This window comes from Tyto alba, unplaced genomic scaffold, assembly GCF_018691265.1.
Source record: "Tyto alba isolate M040663 unplaced genomic scaffold, T.alba_DEE_v4.0 Super-Scaffold_42, whole genome shotgun sequence".
In the NCBI taxonomy this organism is placed as follows: Eukaryota; Metazoa; Chordata; class Aves; order Strigiformes; family Tytonidae; genus Tyto; species Tyto alba.
In genome coordinates, this window is record NW_024881318.1 from 26,873,275 (window position 1) to 26,897,718 (window position 24,444).

At 36.1% G+C, this 24,444-nt stretch overlaps 1 protein-coding gene across 1 annotated transcript in view; it reads right to left on the reverse strand.

Annotated features, from left to right (window-relative positions):
• The window catches only part of ADAMTS6 (ADAM metallopeptidase with thrombospondin type 1 motif 6), a 162,950-nt gene that overhangs the window by 132,691 nt on the left and 5,815 nt on the right, over positions 1-24,444 (reverse strand). The window contains exons 3-7 of the mRNA XM_033009174.1: positions 23,488-23,852; positions 15,710-15,878; positions 10,247-10,464; positions 9,646-9,729; positions 8,998-9,143 (exon numbers count right to left, since the gene is read on the reverse strand). Of these exons, the coding sequence (XP_032865065.1) occupies positions 8,998-9,143; positions 9,646-9,729; positions 10,247-10,464; positions 15,710-15,878; positions 23,488-23,852 (982 nt within the window). The remainder of the gene's footprint in view (positions 1-8,997; positions 9,144-9,645; positions 9,730-10,246; positions 10,465-15,709; positions 15,879-23,487; positions 23,853-24,444) is intronic.

The following is a 24,444-nucleotide window of genomic DNA, read 5'->3' on the forward strand; positions in this document are numbered from 1 at the left end:
CTGGCCAAGCAGTAACTGAAGTGTTCTAACAGATATCCCAAACTATTACCACCAAACATTTCCTGGAAAAACTATCATTTGAATAGTTTTATGACCCTTTGTGCAACTCAGAAGGTAAATGCCTGGAGAAAAAAAAAAGGGGTGAAAAACCAGAGCATACAGAAGTATTTCTCATTGATTTCTTTCTTCTGTAGTAAGTCTAGTGTGTAAAAGGAAAAGTTTTATCTGTAAACTATAGCAGACATTAATATACCATTACTATCAACGGCAAATGTAGTTTGATATTTTATGGATTTACCCCAACATATTTTTAATTACCAAAGGTTTCATTGCCTCACTTAGAGAAAGACTTTAACTGAGGGCAGTAGCACTGCCCACACTGTGTGCTGGTAGACATTCTCAAGTTTTCCAGTTCAGGAAATCATTAGGTGTATAACCAGTTCCACTCAGTAAGCACATCTTAAGAAATGTTTGTGGGATTACACTCAAAATTTCTGTCTTCAACTGAGATAGGATAATGTTACTTGTCTTTTTAGCTAGTATCAAGTATTTCAACTGATCTACCAAAAAATAAAAATGAAAAAAAGAAAACAGCTTTCAGACTTGAAGTCTCCAGTCAGAGCATGAAAGTCTGAGCTTTACTCCATGACACTGGTCACTCTTCTGGATTTGGTATTAAATTGAACACATTTTGAACACATTTCATCCATCTGGAATGGATTAGGCAAACTCCGGGTATACCCTATACCTTTTCCACCCTTCCACCCGCACAGACTCAAATTTTAGAAACTAAATCAGAATACATATCTTCCAACTAACCAACTGTAAACTAAGAGTCAACTAATGGCACCAGAAATTAAAAATAACAGCCTTTTTATTGATTAGAAAACATTCCACTCACACAGTATGCCTGTTAATTAGCTGCAAATCACCTGCTGGTTGACATTTGCCATGCAATAAGCAGTGTTTCAGATTCACATTCTAGCTAGTTTATTGTTCCATGTGAGTTCCCTCAAATCCCACAGAGTCTATTTTGATTTCTTTCAGCTACAAAATCTAGGAATAAATTTTAAAGATACAATTTACACTAACCTTCTCACTCCACAACCCCAAAAAATTCACAGCCAAGACTGGGAACCTAAACAACATTTCAGGCATTATTCTATAAATCGGCTGGGGGGGGGGGGGGTGGAACAAAAAAAAAAAGCCACCCAACAATTAACTGTATAACTGTCACCTAGGGGGAAATTACATAATATGCCAACTGATTTTATTCATTTCCAACTATTTCATACTTTTCTCTATTGCCTGGGTTATCTCATGTTATTTTCTACCTTCATTCCACAGTCTACAGCCTCTCAGCTCACAAAAAGACATACAGAAAATCAATGAGGGAGAACTCTCCACTGAAATGTTCGTAAACTTTTTTTCCCTCCCACTGAACGTGCAGGGCTTGCAATCTTGGAACACGGCTCTAGACCCACATGTATCAAAAGCAAATCATCTATACACAGAGACCCTGTAATGGCTCACAGCTGCCATGCTGCATCTCTCAGCCACAACTCCTCTTTGGTCAATCTTAGCGTAGTCATTTCAAAGAATATGCCTTAGGATAGTGAGGACCCACAAAATTTTTTTGACACAAGAGTAACAACAGAACTGCAGTACCAGCACTGTATCTAGCAACATACTGATTGTGTCAGTGCAGGTCTCTAAAAAGGAGCGCAAAGAATATATCATGTATAAAAATGCTTGTACAAATACTCCTATTATGCAAAGCACCGTGCAAACAACAAATACACCTCCTTCCCTCAACCTGGTGTAGCAGAGTCCTAGTAAAATTAAAGTTTGGGTTTTTTCCCAAATGCATAATTTTGAATATGAAGACAGACTTCTCACTTACACCCCTTTAACTCCCTGAAAACTAAGAGACATGGAGAATTTAGTGTTATTATTTGGAGAGCAGGCTCTTCGCTTGTTTAGTATCTGCAGAGACAGACATTAAGGGCAACATATACATCTCATCTTCTCAATCCTCTCTCAGAGGAGTAATCTTATGTACATGGTCTCCAGGACACTAAGCCAATGGACAGTCTTACGACTTCTGCACAAAAATCAACAAAGTAAAATAAGCCTCCCATCGGGGGCTTAAATTCACTGCAAGGAACTGCAGCAGAACTAGTTGAAAAACAGAAAAACAAACAAGGGTGAAAACGATTAATGGACTAAGAGACAAGGAAGTAAGAAGCAAACAGATATAACTGACATCAGAATTACTTCTTGAAATCAGAGCCCTTCTCATTAGTGGAGGAAGAAATCACAGGATAAGGATCAGAGACAGGGCTTTGTGGGAACAGAAATATTCTGGATATCCAGATTTATTGGACAAGCCTAGGAAATTGCTAGAAACAACTGACAGGGCAACATGAGAGTGCCTTGTATAGAAAAGAAATCTTTGCAACAAGTTAAGAAACAAAAAAAAAAAAAAAAAAAAGTGGAAAAGTGCCTTAGAAAAGAAGCATTACAATCTTGGACCTGCAGGAAGAAAGGAATGTGCAGAGTCCTGGCTGGCCCTACCTCACTACCAAATGCCTTAACTAGTACAGAACCTGACAGGGAAATGTTACTTGTTATTACAAAATAAAAGTATATTACTAACCTATAAGCAATTGACATGCAAAAGGGCAACCATGTCCATAAAATACATTTCCTTTTAGAACTGCTATCAGGACAATGCAACTATCAAATCATCCCCTGCTGCCTAAAACTCCTTAATGTTACAAAAAAATGAAAAGCATGATTGTGGTCAGCTCTAGACAGGTATGCAAAATGAAACAAGAAACTTTTTGCCCCTCTCAAGTATCTACAGCAATGCCAGAAACACTGTAGCTCTTTAGATTATGAACTACAAAATTTACAGGAGTTCAGGGTTGATGCCATATACATACACCTTCTGCACCCTTAGAAAAACTGGCAGCACTGGCCTGCACAGGGGATTAATATCTCCGAGAAAAATGAAAGACAGTATGCCTTGCCCATGAATGACAGAATGATTAACTGAAGCATTCTGAAGTTGTACATATACAATAAACATAAACCAGCTCTGTAAAACTTCTCTCCTTGAAAGATTTGAAAAATCCACCAATTGTGTAATAATGCTAATGCCTCCCATATGGGCTTCAGCGGTATTGCTAAAGACATGTTGCATACTAATACAGGGGTTAATGCTAACAGCAGCCATACCACACTGCTTAGCAATACACTTACTGAATTACAAGTACAGTGGTACCTGGCAAAAATACAAGAGTCTATATTAAGAGACAGCTCATTCACTGTCTCACAAAAATTAACATGTTCAAGTCCATTTAAAACCTATAGAAATAGAAAAATTATACCATTTGTGTTACTGAACATTTCTACTGACACCAGTCTAACCTACAAATCAAGGTGTATTTGGCTTAATCAACAAAAAACATCTTACGGCCCTGATTCTTTATTCAAACAAACAAAGATTCCTCCAGAGTACATCAGTTCAGTGAGGCTGTGGAATAAACTGCTGGTAAAGCAGTAAACCACTTGTAAAACTAACTCAAGTGGACTCCAATCCAAATAAAAGATTTCTGTATTGCAAGATAAAATAGGTCACTAATTTCAGAAGTGCATCTCTAAGGTTGTATGGGAGAGGAAGTATGCAGGTTTACAGGTCTCAAATCTAAAACTTTATGAAGTTTTTTCCATATAATCACTTACGTTCTTATAACAGCACTGTAGCTCCATCAAAGAGATCTTAATGCTTTTGTCAAGCATAGTGGATTTGGTTTTCTTTTTAAAAAACATAAAATACTCTTGGTATGTGATGCTACCAATAGGAGATGATATTTCAAGCAACGACTTTTGAGGAGTACTATCCATTTAAGTGAGTCTGTTTAAAACATTGGTATCTCAAAGACCAAGTTCTGTCCCTTTGGAGAGAGACACACCCCCACACACCCTTTAGAGACACACACCCACACACCCCCCCTCTACAGGCTGTTTGCTATGCCTTGTACTTGATGTACTGACATACCAGGAGGCAAATTAGTAGCTCCGGATATTTCCTCCCAGCACAAAAAGACTCTGTTGCTGCAAAGTTTACAGAGTCAGTCACACAGGTTACTTCAAAAAACAACTATGTAGTACTTGGACAAATCAAACTAACCATGTTGAGCTATATGGAAATGTAGTACTAGAGAACTCTTAGGATGAAAAACAAAGGGAGGGAAGGAGGGAGGGAGGGAGGGAGGGAGGGAGGGAGGAAGGGAGGGAGGGAGGGAGGGAGGGAGGAAGGAAGGGAGGAAGGAAGGGAGGAAGGAAGGGAGGAAGAAAAAAGGCATTTTAAAAAAATTTGCCATCTTCTCCTCCACTGCCAATACAAAGTATAACCTATAATGCAACCCTCTGGTCCTTACCATTCTGTGCAGGTGCACAGGACAAGGAATAGTTTAGTTCATAATTAATACTCTTGCAAGGTAACCAAGGTATTGCTGAGAAATTCCCTAATTCCTACTTTATGATCCATAAGATCAACAGGAGGAAGCATCTGATTGAAATGGAAGGGAAGCTAGGTCAAGTGTTCTTCGAAAATAAGTAACAATATCATAGCATACATTGTGACCTCTGAAGTTTTGCGCTTTCAAGGTAAACTCAAGACTCCTTCTTCAGGAGGTTTCTTAAAAAATAAAAACAGGAAGCAAGGCACCAATGAAAGATTAAAAAAAAAAAAAAACAACCAGCAAATAAACAAGAACTAAATTCAAAAAGGTGTTTTTGAATGCATCCCACTGGGTGTGGGATGCACAACAGACAATATATAGAGACCCTCAAAATTTACACTGTCTTAAAATGACAAATCTGAGAACCCGAAGACTACTTTTCATCTACCAAAAGACTTCAGATAAGAGAACCATACAAGTTTTTCTCCTACTTTTATTAATTTTTAATATGAACAAATTTTAAGGATACACTAGGTTCATTTACAGTCAAAAGCACTTAATGGAAAAAAGTCTTAACAGCATTACACTATCATTCAACTTCATAATTAAAATCTGTTCAGTTAGTATTTTACTTTCACTTGCCCCCAAGAAGCCAATCTGGAAAATTACAGGATAAAATATTAAAGTCTGAGACTTAAACATAGTCTCCAACACAAAAAAAAATCTAGATGAAATTCCAAAGAGCAAGCACTATACAAAAAATTCAGGTCTCACTGTTTTAGAACATTAATTCAGTCACAGTCTTATCCTGAAATAACATTAAGTGCTTAACTTAAGACTCACAAAATGAAAGCAAAAGTTCTGTAAATTAATAAAAGAAGGAAGCAGAGTAACACACACAGCAGTATTATTAGTGTTCTGGGTAACTGGTAGTCTTGTTATACAAAATTATCCAATATCCCAAGACTCTGTAATAAGCCTTCTGTGTAAGGCCTATTACCTACCCTCAGGTTCCCATTACAAGAAGGTATCGAAGTCTTACCAATTTCAGGGATGCTCAAAAGCTCCCCAGTGAAACTGAAGGAAGATGCTTCTGCTAATAATAGTATCAAGAAGTGCTCTTGCTAATTGTAATTCTTACACCTACAGCATGAAGTCTGGCAGCACTGAAGAAGCTAAACACTGGTCACAACACTCAGAGTTGAGAACGCACATTATTTTTGTTACAGTATTTGTGCAAGTAATACCATATTTCTATCACCATGATTTTCCTCTCCATGTTGGGAACCAGGCTCTTACTTGGAACAGCCTCTTACTTGCCTCATTTTTTATTAACAGCTAAGAAGTTTTCTGCAATTCCCTACCCACTTGGTAAAGTAAGTGCTCTGCAGACCGCCGGGTGCCTGCAGGACCACAACAGAGAAGCCCACGCGCCAGGCACACCGAACACAAGTAGGGTCTTGTCCAAAGACCAGTGGCTTAGCACACATAGTAACATCTCCACTAGATTTAGTAGATTAACTTGGCATAACTCCATGCCAGTGAGGCTACTTGGTTTTAGCATACAGCTAGAGTAGGGTAGGTACAAAAGTCTGTCTACCTTGGTCAAGCAGACATCCCTAAGGAATCAGCCCCTTTAGTACTATCTTTTTCCCAGATCAGAGCATTCCAACTTTTAAAGTAATGTGGAGGGAAGCTGTCTGCTGCTAAAAAAATCTGAGGTGCTGTCTTCATTTGCATGGATGAAGATAACTCCTTTTGTTAACAACTTTGTCCCATTTTACACACAGATTGTTGTAGTTGAAAATTTAAATACTCAGCTAGGACTAGGTAATCTTTTCAAATACATTAGTTACTTAATGAAAAATCTGGTTTTGATTAACACAAAACTATTCATAATGTTGAACTGAAGCTTTCCTACTTTCCATAAAATAGTAATATGTACACTAACCAAAGACGGTTCCAGCATCAAATTCAGCAAAAATGTAATTACCCTATATAAAGCAGAGTAGCATCAGTGGGACAGATTCAGGAAACTGCTTTCAAAACACTATTACAGAGGCTAAAAAAAAATAACTTAATATTTAGTAGTATAGGTTCAAAGTCCTTCAGGTAGAAGCGGTTATTAAAGACCTCTCCAATACATTAGGAGTTTCAAGCACTGTAGCTATAACCTTCTTATTCATATACAGCGCATTAACTCTGGTTCATCAGGTGAGCGATCCAAAATAGATTGAAAACAAGCATGCTACCATTTCAGTAATTCATTTAGAATTATTTAATGTTAATTGATTTACATGCTTATATTAATATAAATTTTTCTTTACTCATTCCAACCTATAAAAAAAGAAAAATGCATTCTTCACACATGCCGATCCATTTTATTAGTAAGAGCCGGGACAGCTAGAAGTTTCAGTAAAAGCCTGATTGATCCATTCAAATTGATTACTGTAGCCTTTGGGATTACTTTTCGAAATCACAATTACTAGAGTAAATAAATGAATACAAGCATTCTGTCATGAAAGCATATATAACTGAACTTAAAAAGTTCAGCAATGCTTTATAAAGGTAGGTATTACTAGCCTGCAGATACTACAACAGCACTTTGTTGATTTAAAATATAGGTATATACGTAGAAGTGTAAACTTCTTAGAAATAAACTTGGAAGTTATTTCTATAACTTATGTCCTTTTTAAAACACAGCATACACAAGTTCTAAAGAAACTCTGTAGCCTTCTTAGGTAACTACTGAGCCCCCATAATGAAGAATAAAATAAGTCCTTAATATTTACTACTTCTTGCTGAAAAAACGTAACTTTCAATGGGTATTATTCACATTCTCTGAAAACTTGCTTCTTTTGCAGTTAAAGGCCTGAAAGTTAGAGCTGACTTAAGCTTTCATCTGGAACACAGAGCTGTCCACAGCTACACTGGGAACATCCTACCAGAACAGGGAAACCAGCACAGAACTGTGTTTTAATACATTTTAATTACTGCAAACAGTGAAAGAAAATAAACAACTGTGCTTTGCAGTGCCAGAGTAACACTAACAAAACATCAAGTTATGCAGTCATAACAGCAAAAATATAGTGTTGCCAAAGCAGCTTATACAGATATATATTGGGGGGGCTTCAACTGATATAACCAGACCACCTAATGATTATACTTTTCACTCACTGACTAAACTATACCAGTAAAAACTTGGTGTGTAGCACACCTGTAAAGATATATTTAATTTCACATGCGAGCACCCCTAGTGAAAGAATTACTTGAATGCAAAAACCTGAGAATAAACAAAGGCCTTTGTGAAAAATCAAGATCTTAGAATGTAACTGTATTTTATTTTCAATTTCATTCCATTAATTTTTGTTAGAGACTTTAATATTTTTTTAATCTTCTTGGACTAGAACAGCTTTCTAAATCACTCTGACACTTAATCATTCTAATTGTTACTATGTACTATTAATGACCACATGTAATATTTATATTTGAAATATGAATGCAAAACTACATGCATGCAAGTGATACTCATTAGCTTATTTCCTCTCAAAAAAAAACGTTCCTTATACAAAACAAAACCAAAAACCCCCATCCCAAAAAAACACAGACATTTTTAGACCTTTTACATAAAATTCCACAAAAGATCCATTATTTTAATCACTATTTAAAAGTTTTCTACAGTGAACACAAGAATTCCACAGATAATTCACATACAAAGCAGTACAGAATTTGTCCTGGAAAGCAGGACCCTAATCCAAATTAGTGCTGCTGCACCTGTTCCTATGTAAACAAAACAGAATAAATAGTGTCCTTAAACAACAGTGAAACTGATCTAATAAGGTACAGTTGCCTACCAGTAATTGCAAAGGACAAACAGGAATACATTTATCAGGATTGCAAGATCACAGTGCAAGCTTTGTTGTATTTATCACAGTAACACTGGAATAGAAGCAAACAAATGGGCACAAATGCAGACTCTGAAACTACCTATTAAGACTGTCACTCCTCATCTCAATTAAGCATAATAAATCAAAATGGCTACAAAGCAGATTCTCACATTGCCTGAATATGCAAGAACCTGTTTTTCAACAGACATACTATTGCAGTATCTGAGGTTCTGGCTTGAAATTCTTATACAAAACATGATATATGGTTAAAAAAAAAAAAAAGGTATCTTTTTCCATATTGTTTTGTTCTCCATAATCTTACGAATTTTTTTCAATTATAAAACTGTAAAATGTTCAACAGGATCCACCTGTTGTACTGGAATACTTTGCATTGGCAATTATGAAGTGAAAACAGCACCAGAAGCAAGTAATTTGCAGATCTTTTCCAGATTCTTCATCTATAGTTTAATAGTGTGATATATTTAAGACAAATCATCTACTAATTTTCCTCCTCTTAAGATTACCTACCAATTATATTACTTTATAACTAGCCTATATATATATATATATATATAAGGTAAGAACAAGAAAGCTACAGAAATAAAATAAAATAAACACAATACTTATAATGACCATACCTAGTAATAAGAACCGCATTATCATGGTGGGCAATCCCATTTTCTGGAATGGTGTTTCCATCACTTTGGTGAGAGAGAATGGATTTCTGCCACTTACAGAAGCTATCGAGGGACTTGTCTGCATGGTGGTTTATCTCCAAGTTTGGCTGCAATACAACATGCATACCAGAAATGTTCCAAACAAATTACCAAGGTCAGTTGTTAAGCCTTTTGAAAACTAAAATGGGACTATAATTAGAAGCAGTGGTTTCTAGGAATAATCTCTTCTTGCCAAATTTTATCTCTGTAAAATCTGACCCCAAGTTCAGCTGTGTATTACTGAACAGGCATTCTTTTTGCTCCAACTTTAATAATGATTATGTCAATACAAAAAAAAAAAAATCAGACTATCAAAATATAGATCTAAAAATAAAACTGTTATCCCCGAAGGTGTATTCATATTCACCTGAAGTAAGAACAGATATATTTGAGATGATACGTGAGGAATACTCCTTTGAACTGTTTCATCTTGTTTAAAGCAGTGAAAGATTACAAGATATGTTTTGTACTCAGATGCAGCCATTTCAAGAAATAAATAAATGAAATCTATATTACACAGTAACGTAACTTGTATTTCAGGGATATAAAGCTTAGCGCAACAGCTCTTACCTGATCTTCAGTGAGAACAATTAAACGTGTCACTATAATATTCACAACGTTTCCTAGACTGGAATCACGATAAAGTTTGGCAACCTGACCTCCAGAAAATAAGAAAAGGCACAAAGTCAGACAAGAAACACTACTTGTTTCCTAAATGGTTAAAAAATAACCTATTTCTCACTCAATCTAATTTCATAATGTGAATTATCATTATCACCCAAATAAGAGTTATATATGGACCAAAAGATGACCACTAAAACAAACTTCTCGGGTCACACGTTTCAATCAAAACTGTTTATACCTTGTTTCATAATTCATCCAGCACAAGCAGCATTTAGACTGTTGACTTAAATAGAATAGCACTGTATAATCTAAATGTAATCACATGAATTTAAAACTAAATCAATTTAAAAGTGATCACAGTGTACTTGACAGAAACAGTACTGCATTTTTCCCACGATGCTAACATCTGCCAAACTTCAACTATTAATTCCTGCAAGTTGATACATATTTTAAAGCATTATTCATGTCAATAAATAAATACTTCACAGTTGCTTCATCAATTCAGTAGATGCATACTGATATGAATACAGAGAAGGATGAAACTTACAATATTCATTACACTCAAAATGTAGTGTTCAATGTCTTTGCGACCATGGTATCCCACCATCATTTTGTCTGCTACTACCAGTGTTTCCACAAACCGTTCAAGGCTTACTGATCTCTTCTGTCGATTATGACTATTTAATGTGTCATTGACTGGGAGTGAAGTTGGAAAAGCAGGTGAATCACTCAGCCACCAAGGTTTATCGCTTCTTGTGAGGTCTTCTAGGAACCAAAATAATTAAACACTTCAGAGGGGTCACTAGTAAAACTCATTCAAATGAAGCTGCTTTATGTTGAGATTACTATCTTCAAGTTGCTTAAACGAAGTCTTTCTTTAGGCAAAGAAAAATTAAATTTATTATCTTTTTCTTTTTTTTTTTTTAATTTCAAAATACCTGAAGTAATGTAAAGCCAACTTTGAGTTCTAATATCCTCAAGTCTCCTTAACTTGACTTAGGATAATAAATCATCAATCTTCTCTTACCAAATATGACTCTGCTTATCTATGTTAATACTAAAGCTTAGTTATAATTAACCAAAAGCACAATTCAGAATTTTAAGGACAAGAAGAAAACAGCTATAACATTTGGAAAAAACATACTGGAATCCAAGAATTCAAAATTAAGGTAAAAGGTATCAAAATATACTAAGGAATTAAACACACTGATAAGGCATCAAGGAAGCTCTGTACTTTCTGTGAAACTCTAATTATTAAGCAATTATGCTTACATGTCTAATAGTTTTTAGGCCAAATAAATTAATCTTCTCCTCAGAAAGGTATCAGATTATGTTTTATCTACCTTACTAATTAACTATAATGGGAAGTTTAAAATGGTCTGACATGGGGTAATTGTTATAGTTATTTTTAACACTAATTTTAATTCAAATATGTTGATTCTTGTACCTGTTTCACGTAAATATATAGAATAAAAAATATTTTTTGCGTGCAAGATTATTAAAAATCCAAACAGCTGTAATTTCCAGCAAAACAAGCACTACAAACTTACAGCAAATTTCAATTTTTGCCCTCACGGCAAGATTGGACCGGCCTTTCCCTGCAAAACTGTCATTTTTGCATGTATTAAATATACTTTTTCCACAGAGGCCCACAGAGATCTCAACCTTAAGTTTATCTAAGTATATTATTACTCTGGTTTCCCCTAACTAGGATTTCAAAATACCAAAGGTATTCTTGCTAGTTATGGATGAGCATAAGAATGTTAACAGTTAGACAGATTTATAATTGTCTGATAAGGTCTGCTCAAGTGAGCAATTTCTGAGACGCATCCTTATCTTTACTAAAATAGGTTCAGCTAAGGATGAATTGAGATAGGACCAGTACCTTCTGTGAAAAAGCAATGCTTTATGCAATTCAACTAAGCACGCTATTTTCAAAGACCAGTAACTACAGCACAAAGAATGTATGTTCAGGTCAAAACCAGCAATACAAAGCGTCAGCATTCCCAGTGTTGCACTGTTTCATAATTTTTGAGGCCACAATGTTGGTTTTTGAAGGCGCGTATTTTAGAAAAGTCAAAAAATTAAAACAAGCCTCGTAGTTGAAAAAACGCCGGTAACAAAACTGTCTGCATTCTGCAATGGATATAACTATCAAGTATTTAAGCCCACTGAGGACGTTATAATGAATACTAAGCTTTTTCCAGTTTTTCATCTCTATTGTAGGAAATTCAAAGTTGTTTTAATTGTTCAAAGATTTTCATGTCACTTCAGCAGTGATATAGAAATGTCTGGAATTTTTTCTGTCAGCTTCCATACTTTCCAAAATTTTTAAAAATCCACTATTCATTTTCAAATATCAAATGGTAACACTTGAGGGTTTCTGATGCTCTTAAGAGTAATAGAGGTACTATAGAAATGCAATACTGCTTCCATATTCAGTCATAATTTTTCACTCAAAGATGCAAATCTACTCTAAACATTTGAAAACTGATGAGCTCATGCATAAAACTCTCAGATTAAAAAAAAGAAAATATTATTTTGGACTCGATAGTGTCTTTCAAACAAATGTCTCAGAAGACTTAACAAAAACAAACATTTCTCCTTTTCTGATCAGATGAGAAGCTTAGGGTTCAGCTGGTCTCAAAGTAATGGGAAAGCTGGAACCAATCCTGAGTACCTAGTCTCACACTTCAGGACCTATTAATGTGTATGCTGTTTTACCTTAAAAACACTAAATAATGATGTCTGAAGTTTCTTTAAAAAGCTAAAACATGTCAATAAAAGTTTGCAATTTATGTAACAAAAATAGTTCTGTGGCAAGTTATGTCATTTTTCCACTATATTCCTAGATTAAAAAAGAAAAAAAATAAACTTCAGTAACATCAAACACAGCTATCAGAAAGTTAAAAAAGCAGAAGTGGAAAGAAAAACACAGAAAAATACTACAATTAACCCCAAAATAATGATTACAAAAGCAGGGAATTAGGTTTTAGATTGCAACTGAAAAGCAATCCAACCATGTGTAGACATGGAGTTCACAAATATAGTACCCAAGTTTTCCTAAGTCAGTCCTCCAAAGAATTTAGGTGGGGGTGAAGGTGGAGGGAGAGGACAGAACACAAATAGAAAAATATCTCAAAATGCAACAGAAATCTACTTATGTAAGATACAACTATGAGAATATCTTTAAATGAAGTATTATGTGCTGCTTTTTCCTTATTATTTCAACATCATCAATTAATGTATATACAAGCATTTTTTCAGTTTAGAATACACTGACTAATGTCTGGCACAAGCAAAAACCACCACATAAGGCAGCATATAGTAGAGCTACTCCTAAATAATCTGCCACTCTGCAGCTTTCGTATGTCAACTTTTATTGGTTCTCAATCCTATCCAAATACAGCATTCTTCAAGATAAACCAGTGGCCTCAAATCCCATTGAAGCAATTGGAATTTGATGGTGGACAACTTCTTACCAAGGCCTTAGTGATTTCATCTACATTTACTAAAACATCGTTAACTTGATGATGATACATACACCAAGTAGTAATTTAACATTTTTTTATTTTTTAAACACTCTTACATCTAACTGCTTAAAATCTAATTGAAGTTATGAAAATCTATCCCATGTTTTTATCTCAATCTCCCTGCCTCTCCAGTTCTTCTCTTGTATTAGCCACCATAATTCTACTACCTACAATGAAGTATTTCATCACTTGCTCAACCCAGCTACTTCTGATCATCCCTTCAATTATTGCAATTTTTCTCAGAGAAGTCAAAAATAACACTCCCCTTGAATCTATCAACACTTCAAGTTCTTTGACCACCTCCCTGATACAGAACAGGTACACAATAAATTTAGGCCTAGATTACAGTAAGGGAAACTTGCCAGATCATGAATAGCAGTACAGCTACACCAGCAGATTCCTCCCAGAATATTTTACTGGCAAAACTGTTCTGAAGGTAAAGCTAAAAAACAGTCTTCCAACAGAGTAAATTATACACTGCCGAAAGGCAGCTACAGGTTTGTTACAACCACATTTTAATGCACAAAACTGGACTGCTCAAAACTTCCAAAACCAGTCAAATGCCCCAAAGATTACTGTAAACCTGGCTTTAGTCCTAGGGTCTGAAAGCTGTGAAACTGAAAATTAGTATTTTATTTTACTTTTTATATATTCTGTGGATGCTTTGGATCCCATGTCACTTTGGAATAAAGCTGCAATAGCACTCAGAAAATTAGTTTAAAAGGTTTTGGTACCCATGAAGAGAACATTAGAATAGCATGTCATCTGGAAGGATCTTGAAGTTCTGAGAGAGAGCAAATTTTTTCAGAAATTTTAATGGAGTGGAAGTAGTATACAGAACAACAGGAAAAGGAGAAACTGTGATGAATGAGCACAATAGTAGTCTTGGGCTTGTAAAAAGCAGTGCTTTAGTATTTCAATAGTTAAGGACTTCAGAATGTGACAGACATGAAAGTTCAGGAAATGCACAGGAGCTTCCAAGAACAAAGGCAGCATCAAATATGCAAAGGAATAAATGCTAAAGATTACTGCATGTTTCACAAAAAAATGCACACAAGATGCATATCTCTGATCAGCCTATGATCTGTATGACAGATACCGCCAGAACAGAATGCAACCTAACCAAACTAGCTGCCACTGCTTCATCCGCAGTTGGAGGAGAATGCATTCCTAAGCATTAATCTAGAAGATAACATCTGACAGAGACCAATATCCTTTTTGTTTCTATGGATATAAAAATGATAAAAATTGCATCACCCTACATTTCATAATCCTTTCACTTATTTCAAGAGGCTTAAGTGACAGTTTTCCCTACAAAATTAACGTACATTAGTACTCTTATTTTACAATGAGTTAGCAGGCAGTAATAGTTAGGAGACTTGTTTTCCAATTACTAGAAGCATATAGATGGAATAATGCATCCAAATTAAAACAGAAATTATGTACATAAAGTTTGCCATTCCCTAAACAAAGTTAACTGAAACACTCACGAAAAACTCTCCAAATCGTGAGCCTTTGTAGACGATCTGTACTGTAAATTTAGCCAGCTGGTGCCAATACAAGTTACAACCTCCAAAAGAAGCTGAAATAAGTTACATCAATGAACAGTGATGTTATTTTAAGATTAGTATTTGTTAGCCTGCCCTGTACACTGAATCTCATGGAATACAACTGTCCAGGACTGAACTTCTAAGAACAAGCTATTTCTGAGATATAAACAAAGGACAAGGTGAGAAGATTCTTCTATGATGTAAAAAACCCCATTACTTTAGTGCTTTAAAATAACTTGTCAGATTTACTCCATGCTATCTTCACAAAGTTAGTTTTCAGCTTCAGTTTAAGCAAGTGAAAATCATGTCAAAGAGTACTTGAAAAGTATATGTGTGGAAGTTAAAACTGCTTTATAAGGAAAATTTATTTCAATCAAAACTATATAATCTTTCCCATAAGGTACCTGTAAGTCGCATATTCAACTGTTACAGAATAATTTTAACCCACTGAACTAAAAGCCAGTATCAAAACACCATAAACCTCTGTAAAAGAGAAAGATGTGGACTCCAGTTCCAAATACATTATTAATCATAATACTAACACTTTTATTACATTTCCTCATATTAGATGGAACACTTACTAAACATTGAGCTGTAACACTTAGTCACTCAATCATGCTTTCCAGTTGGGGAATGAGGTGCATTTATAGCACGCTTTGAGGAAGCCTGTGGTCATTACTACCACTGTACACAATGCAGGCATAAAACAAGACCGACTCCAAGTGTCTGTTTTTGAAAGACACTGTACTCTCAATCTGAACCCAAAAAAAAGGCTAAACTCCTGTTCAACAGGGCACACTGCATCATCCAAAAGGAAGATTCCCATTGCTACATTCTCCACTGTGTCTTACATGTGAACCAAGCAAGATTCTAAAATACATCTTACATTATAATTTTTTAAAATGAATGACACTCCTACTCATTTACCTGAGACTCCACAGTGACTGTGATCATAGAGATGTTGCTGGTGCATGGTAGACTTTTTGTATATCACATGAGGATGACCATTCTCATAATTAAAGTTACTAGAATCTTCCGTTATATTCCTTAAAGGCTCAATAAAATACTCTTCATCTTCAGTAGCAATGACTCCATGCTTAAAGAAGAAAAGAAGAAAACAAAAACTTGCAAAAGACAATATAAAACTCCTACTAAAAAAGTTAGCTTTAAAAATATTTGACTATCATCTATCTCTGTGAAGAAATCCGCAACTATAAACCAACACAGAAAACAATGTCTAAACCGGCTCTCCTCCACTGATTTTAGTGGGAGCAGGAGTAAGCGCCTATAAGCAACACAATGAGAAAATAGTAAAAATAACACTGATCTATTTCTGGAGTTCCTTCCCATCATTTTTGGTGGACATGGTAAGAAGGCAGGAGATATTTTCAGTATATGACAAATAATCTCTCCACAGATATGTTCCAAATCTATGTGATGCATATCCATCAAAAGTGATGCCAAGGCAAAATGGTCTTGCTCAAATGTTGAGACCAATATCCCTCTACGATGCCATACTGGTAGATGCTTAAAGCCACACACTGCATCAAAGAGAAATAGCATGAAGGATTAATTTTAGAACATATATTGAAGGAAACCATGCAGCATTTTACATCCAGATGCTTAATTCCAAAACTAAGCTAGCTATTAAAACCAGATTATTAATATTAACTTAGAATACACCATCTACAAAGCATTTATTCCTTAAAAGGTCTTGCCACAAATCTGGTGAATCCAAGTTATTGTAGATTGTGCACTGGACATCGTTCTCCATAACAAATTAGCATTTTTTTCCTCATACTGCAATGCAGAATAGTATATGTTCTATTCTCATAGCTTTCACATTTGTGAACTCAGCTTCTTCCAAGCAGGAAGTGGTTTATGGAAGAAAGGGGAGATTTCAGGCCAACTATGTAATTTCCTGAACCTTCGGCAATTAAGACTGAACTCTAGCGGAAAATCCAGTTTGGAGATTGTTTTGGATGTAGAAATACTGGGGAATAAGCCCTGACAGACTCCCATACCTACATTTGCTAAATAAAAAAATTATGGCATCCATATCTAGAAAATTCTGAATGTATTAACTTTCTACACCAGGAGAAAGAATTACTCATCAGTTAGGAGACTGGAAGCAGGAACTTCTTCATTTATTGCCTGGTCTGGTGAACCGTAACTTTCTATCACACCTTTGATCTGTAAAGCAAGTACTATGCATGAGCCTTTTTTTAAAGGGGTTTTTTTCCTCTGATGGGATCTCTATGATCAGCTATAAAACCACATGCTCCATAACTGCTCTAAATATCCTAAAGCTGTTTCTAAAATCAGGGCTTGCCACTGTACTCCGTCAAAGCTCCTGACCTGCTGCTGTTTTGTACATCAAATGCCTGCTATTCTTTACTCCTGGAATAACCAGATTTCAGTAACAACATAAAACTTACAAAATAAAAAATCCTGTATAACACATCAGAAAGAACAGTGTTTTCCAAATATAATCCTATTATACATTTTGAAAATATATGTAAGAACACACTGCAGTTTTCAATTACACATTCCTTACATAGTGACTATAACAGTAAGCATTCCTCTTCAGTGGTATTTTTCATAATAAACTCAGTTATTTACTCAAGAAGGTAAAATCACTGTCTATATTCAACTGGAAGATGCTGGTATCAAATTATTTTCACAATGTCCTCTTGCTACTTGGAGTCTAAGATTTTAATAGAAAATAAATCATTTACTAGTACACTGCTGCTTAAATAGTATTGAAAATATAAAACAAATTGTAACTGGGTTTGCCAGATGTGCAGAAAGAACCTTGACAATCTGGGCTGCATCCAGTCTGGATGTCAAGACATGTGGGTTCCAGTGAATCCTAAGCCATTATAAATTCTGGTATTATGTTCCCACAGGAAAAAAGAGTCCTGCAGAGTGGTTCTAGCCAACACCATCAGGCTGACTGCTTCACGCCAAACCTGAGGAGACTGAGGTACCATCCAACCTGTGGCTCTGTCTCTGCAACATGAGCAGGTCTCAACCTAAATCCAATTATCTCCAAGAGTACATGACTCAAGTCCAGCCAGGTTAACAAGTCTATGCATTAATGAGACATTTATATCAGATGCTGGAACTGATAATTTTAAGCAGCGAGATGACCTCAGTGGGAGAGGGGCAATTCAGATGCCACAAACAACACTTAATTGCAGCATTCATTCTCCATATAAATTGGGTATTTGCAGGAGTAATTACTCAAAAACTATTACGAATGTCTGCAAACTATCATCACAGTTCCTTCAGGTACCAGCAGTGAAAAAGGTTTGGAGAATATCACTAATTTTTCCTATACCTAGTTGACATCTGATCTCATCTGCCCAAACACTATGGTAGTTTAAGAGATTTTAATAACATTTAGTTGAGGAACTGTAAATAAATTTTAATGTACACCTACCACCAGGTAGTCAAAACATGTATGCAGTCAGCTGCTGAAGCTAGATAAGTGATTAGATAAACACTGGAAAGACACTGGCCTTGCATGTGCCGCTCACATAAACCTGGCAAATGTACGCTATTTTAAATGTAACGTATTTATTTTGCTTGCAAACAAAACTGCTCTTCCACTATTAAACTGATGCAAGTAGTCTTGTTGAATTGCAGTAACTGACTTTTAAGAAGTACTCTGAATTCTGTACAGAAAAAGTACCTATGTCAGTGACAACCACCATTTATTCTGAGTTTAGAAAATTCACATGGCTAGAGATACTCCCACTGTATATGTATTCAGCAATGCCTGATTAATAAATAGTGGAAACAAGGCTATTATATCCAAACCAATATTCTGAACCCTAGTTTTGGCTTATAATCTACTATTTGATTAACACACAATTTCAGTTGAAAATGGAGACTGAAATAATGACCTTTTAAAGCATTAAAAGGATTTTTTTTTTAGTTTTGCTGTTGTATTTGAACAGTTTTTAGATTAAACTTCTGCTCCAAAGCATAAGAAATACCATTAAAACATAAGAATGACCCACAAAAGGTTCTGACAAAATATCATGAATTTAAGAAACAAGCTGAACACTGCAAGTAGGTTACTACAAGCAACATTCCCAAGATTATTATCTAAAACAGATTGTTTGAGGTCCTGTGTTATCCAATCCCACTACAGACTGCCAACTCCTGCTAACATACATAAGGCCTGGATCCAATAGTTTGACATGCTCAGATGAATCTGTGAATCCACATGGAGTTCCCCTCAATTTGTGAAAAGGCATCTTTCTCTGTCAGGCTGTCCAGCTGGGGCCTTAACCTCCTTCAGATGGGGGATGCCCATCCGTTGCAGAAGCAAACCGAATTACGGAGCACAAGTGCGTGCATGCCTTTTTCACACAGTACTACTGTTTTACAGTTTCTCTATGCCTTGAACCTTTCTGGACTTTGTATGTTAAAAATGGATAAAGCAAAGTTGTAGCAATGGAAACTTTTGAAAATGTGTCAGTACTGTTCAGTATGACTACAGCTGACTATACATTTCAGTGTGGTTTTATGACTGAGGAAAAAGATTGCATTAGCTCACTGTGTTCTTCAAGATGAAAGAAACAGTGATCTGCCCTGAGACAGTACATCATGGAATCTAACCAGACACCTTAAAACTAAGACAAGGACAGCTTACACATAATTTTCTGAATACTAAGTCTATACTGCAAATACGTATTAGTACCAAAGAGAACTCCAGAGACACTGATCTATAGCACTAAATCCTCTTCAATGTAAATTCTGATCTTTATTAATTATTTTACAAATTAGACATTATTTTATATACAATTCAAAAATACCATACTACATGCCATTTATAATCTATAAAAGTAGATGCATTCTTTATGATAAAATAGCTCATCTGAAAGCTGATTCTAAGAAGAATATGAATAACTTATACATATATGAATTCAGGAATACATGAAAAAACATGAAATCTTCCAGCAAAATAATTTCTCCTTTAACAAAGTAAGGTCAGACCTTTAGCCACAGCTTCTTGCACTTTCTTTATCATTTCTGTTTGGATGGAGACATCTGTGCTACCCAGCACAAATGTTACTCTGTGCATAGAGCTTCCCATGCCATGGAAATACTTGGCCTTTTACATTAAACACTTCCTTGGAAACATAGTAGCCTCAAAATGTGATTTAACCTTTCATCCGCTTTCCTAATAATAATAAGTTTCTATACATTTTAAACTATTTCCCACTACTGGGTTTTTCAGCTCAAAATGAGAAAATCCACTACTGTGGAAAACTTGTCTGAGCACTCAATTAAGAGCTTTGACACCTGGCAGAGGTGGGTCAGAATGCAAAAAAGTTCGGTTTCTGATCAATTCCACTACAAGATCCCAAACTTTTCTTCTTTAAGACTTGCTCCCCTCAGAATTAGACAAACTTCTTTCCCCTGAGGTGAAGTTGTTCTCTCTTCAGCCAGTCTACCACTGTTTCTTCTCTTCTTTTCTTCAGTATGACATACTCAGCTTAGGCACTGCCTCCTCCTTGTTGCCTTCCACCCAACATCCAAAGGCCCCAAAATGCTGCTTGTTCCAGGGTCTCTCATGGGAAGGCCAAACCTGCAATCCATCCACACATGTAACATCCACTAAAGTAAATATGAATTTGGAAGCCAGCAAGCCTGACGGACAAGACCTTCAATTTCCTTACATGACTGCTCACTGGATTATAGAGCTTTCCTCATAACTTCAGACAATTTATAGCATAATCAGGGCCCAGCAGATGGAAACTGCTGGGAAGAAACTTCAGAAGTAGCAGCCTGTAATTCTGGGGATCTTGGTAACAAGAAATATAGAGGGAGAGGCTGAAACAGGAAACAGTGACAAGAAAATGAACAGACTACTCGTCACTTGTATCATAATGAAACCAAGAAAAAGCCCTTCTTGCACTAGAATTCATCTCAGATACTACAAGTGTTCTTCAAAATCATACCTCTTATGTTAATTAGATCATGGTCTCACCTGACCATCCTGAATAACTCAGAGTAACTTAAAGCATTCACTAAGGGCAAGAAATTTGACTCCTTTGGCAATACTGAAGCCTAACAAGGCAACTGTAAATAAGTGGAATGCTTAAATTTTGCTTGTGAGCAACACTCACTGTTAAAGATTACTACTTGATTTAGAGTTATGCTTAAAATGACTGGCCTTGGGTCAGATGTTCATCAAGGACTATGGAGAACGTGACTGGCAGTCTCTTACAGACCAACATTCAGACTGGAAAATACAATGAACACCTTAAGCACGACGTATTCTGAACTATCACTATTTCTAAACAAGTAATCCTGTCTTCAATACTCATTGTCAATTACTTTATTAAACATGTTCTAACCAGCAGCTGTATAACAAAATATTAATTTGTAGGAATCATCACCTAAAAAGAACTCTGTGATGGATTTCTCTGAACTGAGTGGTAACTCCCCTATTCAGTGCTCTGGAAGGCCCTGCCAACACTGGAAGACAGCGGAGTTTCTCTACAGTAGAGGAAGACACTGAGCTGAGCCTACTGCTCTGCAGGATCCCTGCCTCTCTGTGAAAGAGCCTTGTCTTACCGCTGCTGCTGCTTCTGGAGCATGACAGGAGACTCATGTGCTTGTGACTGGGCCTTTCTAGGAGATGAAGTGGACACCTGACAACTCGCAGTCCCAAGAAAGAGGCACGACCATGAAGAACTCGAGTGCCAGTCGTGGTGTGCCCAGACACTGGATTAAGGCTTCCTTAACACCTGGAAGAAATACCTAAGAGCTGACAACAACTGAAAGTACTGAGGAAGACTATTTAACTGGGAAGCACTCCACACTAAACTTACAAACACTAAGTTAACATACTGACACCTAGAACAACAGAACAACCGCCAGCTTCACTCCAGCAAAACAGCAAGGCTGAGGGCAGAGGGCAAACACTCAGCAATGGGAATGCTAAATGTCACCTCAGCATGTAAGGCACAGAGGCAAAAAAAAATATTCTGTTTCACCATGACACCTTCCATGCTTTTAAATTCTTTGAAGTGCCATGAGGAGTGAGAGATGCCCAAAGCCAACAGGAAAACAGGGACTTTTTCCTGCTTCATCCCACTCTTGTTTTCCTACCATGAGAGGATAAGGCAAGAGCAGGGGTTCTTGGCTCACTCCCTGGCCAAGGTCAGAGAAGAACTCAAATGAGAGCACCATGGCACGGACTGCAGTCTCCAAGGGGGCCAGCCAGCCTGTGCCTCAACTGGCAGAAACTCTGGAGATAGAGGCATGCAGCTTCTTTTAAAGGAGTGAGTCCTGAAAGCAGGGATTTGGTCTCCATAGTATTTTTAGATGCAACGAACTCAAAAGCAAAATGATTGAATATATTAAGAGCTTAAATAACTGTGACAAAAAAGTTACTATATGGGAACTGGAAAACCAAAATGAAATTGTACTACATTCAGACCTATCCGCTGTAGGTCGGCATTAATTAAACTGTGACACCACAATCAGTGGAACACCATTTTAACTATGTTTCTTTGAAAGTGTTAGCTTAGACCTGGAAACCCTCACTAAATTATTCTTCCTCAAGAGTAGCCAAAAATGTTAGCCTAGACTGTATCAGGGATATCACAACTAGCTAGGTGTAATGTAACCTATCAAGGTCTGAAGCAGCTAGCTTTTGTTTGTAAATAGTATCCCAAAATGCATTATTCAATAGCACTTCCAAAGATAAGAAACAGTTTAGCAAACCCATGTAATCTTTTTTTTTTTCCTTAGCAATTAGTTATATCTATTCCTAGTAAGAAGATTGCCTAGTGTTCTACTATAATTAAAACCAGAACGAAAACTGTAGTATGCATATATATTTTTATTAAAGAAATTACAGGCTCTTGATTTAGTATTTCCTAGTCATGGCTTTCTATTTTGGTATTTTGCTGCTCAATCATCTGCTTTTTAATTTTTCGTGTTTGTTTTCTCATTTCTGTTGAGAATAAAGGAAGCTTTTCCCATGCAAATACTACTATCATATGACAAGAGATCAACAGCAAAAGAAGAGACGAGAATAAAAAATATGAGAATTTCTAATCCTACTTTTAAATGCAACTATTTACAGTTTGTAGCCAAATATTTCTTAAAAAAGGTAAATAATTACTTTCTGACGCTAGTACTTGCAAAGGATCTACATTCCTCTTCACTCAGAATTTATAGCAAGATGACTTCTACACCAAGCAATTCCTCTTCTCTGTTACTTAAAGTTTCTAAACCCAAATTCTCAAAGACAAGAAGTGGGTGTTCACTTCAGTCAATGTCTCTCTGGAAACATTCAGCATCCTAAAGGATCCACTGTTTCCTCCGCCTCCCCACTCGGTCCTCACCCTTGAGCTTACAACATTTTTTACAACCTGTAAGGATCTCAGCACAGACCTAATCTTGCAGCCCTAGTGCAGACACTGTTAACACTGAAAAATGTTGCCTGCTAAAGGACTACAGAATTGGGTCTTAGTACTTACAATTAAGCTTGAAAAACTGATGACTACTTTTCCCCAGGACCCAGATCAGGTTTTAGGGGTTTTCTGCACCTTCCTGTCTGCTTGCTTCCCGCAGGGACTCAAAAAAATGAAAGATATGCCAATTAAATTCTTCTTCTGTAATTTAAAAGGGACAAGCACACCATTATACTAGAACATGTAATGTGCACTTACCAGACCATTGCAGTTGCTTAAGGCCACTTTAGTTGTACTGTGTTGGTCTTGCAAATATCCTGTGTAATGACAGTGGTCTAAAAAATCATGCTTCCATTGTGGTCCATCTTTCCCCCAGTATTCTACTGTAAAATGTCTGGACACCAAATCTGTGTTGAGAGTCAGGTTTAAATGAAAGTGCTTGCCATAGGCAGAAAGTTTAAAAAATAATTTAGATGCTGCCAGTTCTTGGTCATAAGGGTCTGTGCTCCTCCTCCTTCTTGAGGGTTTAGCATTTTTCACAGTAAAGCTGAGGAAGGCTCCATTTTGATCAACCCTTATTGGGATTGTTAGTTGGTAGTGTTCAAGGTAAGACAGGAATTCCTCTTTGTAATCACAAGGTAAGACAGTCCAGGGAGTGGGCATAGAAGAGAAGAAAATATAACAGGAAACAACAAGTAGTAGTATAAACATAAACCATACCTGGCTAAATCTCACCATTCTCACAAGTAGAAGCAATTTTCAGGTAAACACAAAATATAGAGTCTTACTAAATAAAATAAAACGTTCTTTTCTTTCTTTTTAAGTCAAGAAAATGTGTTCAGTTTCCTATTAATGTGATGTCACTGGAAATACAAAAGTTTTTAACAACATATCTTTTCCTATTTATCCAAAATATGTAAGCATTTGGGGCTAAATTCTAACCTAAGAAGGACACATTCTTCCCAGTAATACCATTCAAAAACAAAAGCTATTAGATCCACCTGAAAGAATAAAAACAGTAGTATTATATTGTAAAAACATGAAAACGGCTCTTCATTTCACTAAAAACCTATAAATGTTAATGGATCAAAGTAAGATTAGATCCTTACTTCCTAATCTAAAAACACATCAATGTTGTCTGGCAAGTCTCTAAACTATTATCAAGTACAACACATTACTAGATATAATTTGCACGTCTTTCCTACAGTTAAAAGT